General features: G+C 28.6%; 1 protein-coding gene across 1 annotated transcript; it reads right to left on the reverse strand.

Annotated features, from left to right (window-relative positions):
- Nucleotides 1–246: 246 nt before the first annotated feature.
- Nucleotides 247–1,855, reverse strand: LOC129883088 (auxin-responsive protein IAA4-like). The gene is made up of 3 exons (XM_055957656.1): nt 1,406–1,855; nt 857–1,156; nt 247–723 (listed from the first exon to the last, which is right to left on the reverse strand). The coding sequence occupies exons 1-3, from the start codon at nt 1,624–1,626 to the stop codon at nt 648–650; spliced, it is 597 nt and encodes a 198-aa protein (XP_055813631.1). The 5' UTR covers nt 1,627–1,855; the 3' UTR covers nt 247–647.
- Nucleotides 1,856–5,211: the final 3,356 nt, after the last annotated feature.

Here is a 5,211-nt window from a genome sequence, read left to right on the forward strand (position 1 = left end):
TTTTTTTATGACTTGAACAATGGGGATACTTTTTATCCTCCTACTATTTGTTGTTGTAATAAAACACTGCAAAAGTCATCATTCTTGTTCTGTTATGATTTCTAAGGCAACAAGATCAAATGGAATTGTCATCATCATTGCAGAACAATAATTTGTACAATCTTGCAAGATATTTGAGAAACCAGTAACAGTATTTACTGTGATTTGTACATTTGCTTTCTTAGCAACAAAAAAATAAATACTATATAGTTACTTTGTATGTTTGATGGGATTATTCCAAAATAGAATCAGAAAATAACACTTGCAGGATCTTTAAACCACCCATGGTTTGTCTTTCCTGCTATACATAGTATATATATTAATCATGACTCCAAAATGAAACAACAAAATTTAATAAACTGTAACTAAGGTTTTTTCTGTCCATAGAAAAAACTGTTTTGATTACAAGAGGATTGCCCAAAAGAAAAATGAAAAAGATATCAATATTCAGGTTCACTTTAACTCAAGAACCCAAGCTGAGAAAAGACTCTTTTTACTGCCAATAGAGGAAAAAAACTTCATCATATCATCATATAATCTTCTTCTTCTAGCCCTGTCATAGAAAAAGATACAATCTTTCTATTTGGGAATTTTTTATAATTTATAAGTTATACTCCACATCCCAAGCCTCTTGCTTCTGATCCTTTCATTATTCTCAGCCTCTTACAAGAAGACAAGAACATTCTGCAAAAATAACATTCAAAAAAAAACATTAGAATTATACAATTAAAAAAGGGATCTTTACACTGTTTAGGCGATATACATAAATTATATACATAATATACATGGATTATACATTCAAGATTCAAGAACTTACTCCCAAGGAACATCACCAACAAGCATCAAGTCACCATCTTTATCTTCATAAGCAGGGGCAAATTCAGAGCCTTTGTAGCCTTCTCTTTCTGAGTATTCACCTATGGTGAGTTTGAACATGTTTTCTAAGGCTTTTAGTAGTTCTGGATAACACTTGTACATTTTCAGATCAATTTTTCTAAGATATGGGGCACCATCCATGCTAACTTTGACAAACATTCCAGATTCAGATTCTGTTTTCTTTGGTTGGATGTTGTTCTTCCTGTTAGATCTCACTGGTGGCCACCCCACAATTTGTGCCCTGCAACCATTAATCAACAACAAATTATTAGTCCTCATTTCTTCAATTGAGTCAAAAGGGGTTTAAAAGTTGAGATTTTTAAGGGTATTTGGTGCACAAAACATCCACGTCAGCAGAATTCGAGAAAGAACTACACCCCATAATCTATCCTAATGCAAATATTAGTGACAAACAATTTTATCGTTGCGCCAAGGCTATCTTTTTAAAAAAGTTCGAGATTTTTAAAAAGGGAAATTTCAAGAAACTTACTTGGCAACAGGTGGGGTTTTGACATGATCAGAACTGGACTTAGATTCACAATCTTCTTCATCATGAGTTGATTGAGGCAAAGCCCTTTTGTTGTTATTCTTGGAATTTGATGACAACAAGATTTCTTGGTCAGATTCTTGATCTTCTGAACCTGGCAAACCTAACCTCAGCTCAGTAGCTTTGAAATTCAGATCTTTCTGATGTGCCACTATACTTTCCATTTTTACCCCCAAAAAATTGATTCTTCGAATACCAAAACAAAATTAAAACCTCAGTAGAAGTAGATTTAACCTCCAAAACACCAAAAAGCCCCAAATTTTCCTAACACTTTCTTGATCAAGATTGCTGCTTTATTTATCCTTCAAGATTTTGGCTTGTGTAATGCACTTGTATTTGTTGTGTTTCAAGAAAAGATGAGGTCTTTACAAGTTGTGGGTTGCTGTTATATAAAGAGAAAGAGAAAAAGGAAATTTGTAGACAAAGGGACTTTAGGTGGGGGTGGGGGTGGGGTACTTGGGGGTGGGTGTTACGGGGTGGATGGGTATTGAAGAATCATTTTTTTTAATTTTTTTAAAAATTTGCTCAAAGTGCATAAATTTGGGACAAAGGCAAGGTAAAGTTGTCGGCAGGAAGAGGAGCAGCTTTAAGACAAGTGAAGCAACATTTAGGGGACAAGAGTGGGACAAGTTCAGCCGCCCATATGGAAGAAGACTTTGAGGAGGATTCAATGGAAAGGGATGGATGGTCAAGATGAGTTTTACGACCTCGTTGAGAAAAATCAGCTACGTTGGATTGTATTTCTTCGGTTTTGAGAGTCTTGGGGGTGGTGTTATGGATTTTGGTCGCCACGTTCGATTTAAATTAAATTAATTTAAATAATTAATTTTTATTTTATTTTATATTTTTAAAATTTGATAGTATTTTATTTGATTTTAGTTTTATTCTAAAAAATTTTAAAAATAATTGAATCGAATCGAACCAATAAATTATATATATATATATTTTTAATGATTATATATACATAATATATTATTTTTTATAAATACTTTTTTATGTAAAAATATGTAGTACACTAATTTAAAAAGTAATGTATGATGTATTTTTTATTTGTGCAATAATATCATTAGTTTACACATTATTTAATAAGTTTATATTGTTTAGTACACTGAATTAGCTAACAATATAAGCCAGAAGTTAAACATAATTGAAGTTCTGATATAAAAATTATAAGATCTAAAATAGCACAATTTATTTATTTTTGAATGAATTGTTGTCTCTTTTTTTTCTCTCTATTTTGAATGAATTGTTTTTTTTTATTTTTTTGTATGTTTAAACCGAATAATCTAGTCAAAACCAAATCGAAATCAATAACAACTAAACTGATAGATATATATTTTATTTTATTGATTTTGTTATTACTATAATTTAAAAACTAATTAAATTGATTTAATTTTGATTTTGACCAATAACTAATTCAAATCGATTCGTGAACACCCTTAATTAAGATAGAAAACAATCTTTTTTTATTTCTTATCTGGTATTCAATATTCTCTCCGATCATATTCAAAATAAGAGCTCTCTATGCAAACTCGTAACCTGTTAAAGGAGCACCGCATTCTTCGATTTATATAAATTACTCGAGATAGAAAGTAAAAAATTTCGGTAAGATTAAAAAAAGAGAGCTTGAGACAACAATGATATTGTAAAATAGTTAAAATTCTCTTATTTATAATTTTAGTGTCCTTGTTGGTCATACATATCAAATATGAGAATACAAATTTAATCGAATTTAATATAAATATTAAATATCGAGAAGGAAAAAACATATAATAATGAGCACAAAAAAAGGGAAAGAAGAAGCCTAGCATGTGAAATGAAAAGGAGGGTCCATATGGGTGTTGGATATGTATGGGCAAGGCATGGTGTAGCTTTTAGGGGAACTCAGATTTTTGGCAGACTTCAAATTTTTGGTTAAGTTCATGTCTGATGTCCCCATTATTATATTTTATTTTTAGTTTTTGTTAAAAATATTACACCATTATATTGTTTTTATTAAATAATTATAAGTAATTTTTTTGATAAAAATTAATTATTTTTTTGATAAAATAATAATAATTAAAAATAGCGCTTATTATGTGAATTCTTTGAACTTCTTAGCTTTATCTGACTTCTTTTTATGCTTCTAATGAGCCGAAGATCTCCAGAAAACAGACGTCCTACCTTGGTAGAAGTAAGATCTGCGTACATTTTACCCTCCCCAGACCCCACGTTGTGGGATTTCACTGGAATATTGTTGTTGTTGTTGTCGCTTATTATGTGAATTGTTTTTTTGTTTTTTTTTTACTAATACCACTAGCTAGACTAAAAACTTTGGTTTACATGTTGAATATGATGAGCATGAAAGTCATCCTATATTCATATATAAAATGTTTTGTGTGTGTTGTAAGTATTTGATTTAACCTTTTCATGAGGAATTTAATATGAATTTTTTTGTGCGTTTGGCTTAATTTGGTTTAAACTTGACTAACAGGAAAACTCCAAATGAGATAATGTTGAAAATAATGAAATTAATTAAAGACAAGACATGAAAATGTTAGCTACAGTGCTACATCTTTTCAATTCGCGTTACCTTCTTTTGTTATTTTTTCTAATTAAAGGTTGATTTAAGTCGCCAAATAAGCATAATTTTTTTTTTGTAAGGAATAAATGTGAGTATAATATTATTTTCAAATCATTATTTACTCCACTAAAGGATGCGATGGATGAATAAGATTCTTCCATTTTTTAATATAAATGGTCTCAAGTTAGAATCGTAAAATTACTTAAAGAATATGAATTAGCTATGAAATTTATCATTATTCTGTCATTAAATTAACATATTGCTAACATAATATTTTGATAATACATATCGCTTATCTATCATTAAATGAAATTAACGAAAAAGTTTTAGATTTTACCAAGAATCGTTATTTGTCGTCTGCAATTCATACTTCTTTTGTAATAATGGAGAAATTCTATTACAAAACACTTCTCTCTAAATTTTATACTATGTAAATTTTAATTAATCGAGTCAATATATTAACAATATCAAATGGTTATTAAAGATGTTGGAATACTAACTTTTTATCATGGACTCACAAGGAATATATATATATATATATATATATATATATATACCAGCAGTTTGTCTTCTTAAACTGAAAGTCACTTAAAATCTATGTTGCTCGGACTCTTCAAAAATGATTTCACATTCGTATTAAATCCTTAAAAAATAGTACACTGTTTTAAAAAAATTCAATATACATTAGTTGACATTTTTTAAGGAATCTAAACAACATAGCTTGAAATAGTATAGTACATGTAGTTCTCAAGAATTTTTCTTTATTTGAATAATAATAGACCATATAGATCCGTGATTCTCACGTTAACGGAACCTTTAAAAAAAAAAACACCCTCCCAACAACAAATTATAACTTAATTATCATATCCTTCCTCTATTTCATATTAATTAAATTTTTGAGAAATTTTTTATCATTCAAAATAATTGAATTGTTCAAAGTTCAAGATAAATGTTAAAACTTTTTTCATATTTGTCCTTTCATTTATTGAAATTTTATATTTTCTAAGAGATAAATTACACTACTTGCAAAATTATATTTATAATTTTACAAAGTGCAATAGTAAAAAATATGGTTCAAATTATGTCTTTAAATATTTTTTTTAATATGTATGCATTGCCTTACAAATTCAGTTAATATGAAATAAAGGAAATATTTGTTAACAATCTAAAAGAAAGAGTGAAATCT

Source organism: Solanum dulcamara, chromosome 3 (genome assembly GCF_947179165.1).
Source record: "Solanum dulcamara chromosome 3, daSolDulc1.2, whole genome shotgun sequence".
Classification (NCBI taxonomy): domain Eukaryota; kingdom Viridiplantae; phylum Streptophyta; class Magnoliopsida; order Solanales; family Solanaceae; genus Solanum; species Solanum dulcamara.

Bases quoted from the DNA above. Each gene is read 5' to 3' on its own strand.
- LOC129883088 (XM_055957656.1), bottom strand. From the start codon at position 1,626: ATGGAAAGTATAGTGGCACATCAGAAAGATCTGAATTTCAAAGCTACT. The intron at 1,157-1,405 runs GTAAGTTTCTTG...TAATGGTTGCAG, and splicing joins AAAACCCCACCTGTTGCCAA to GGCACAAATTGTGGGGTGGC. The intron at 724-856 runs GTAAGTTCTTGA...TTATTTTTGCAG, and splicing joins GTTGGTGATGTTCCTTGGGA to AATGTTCTTGTCTTCTTGTA.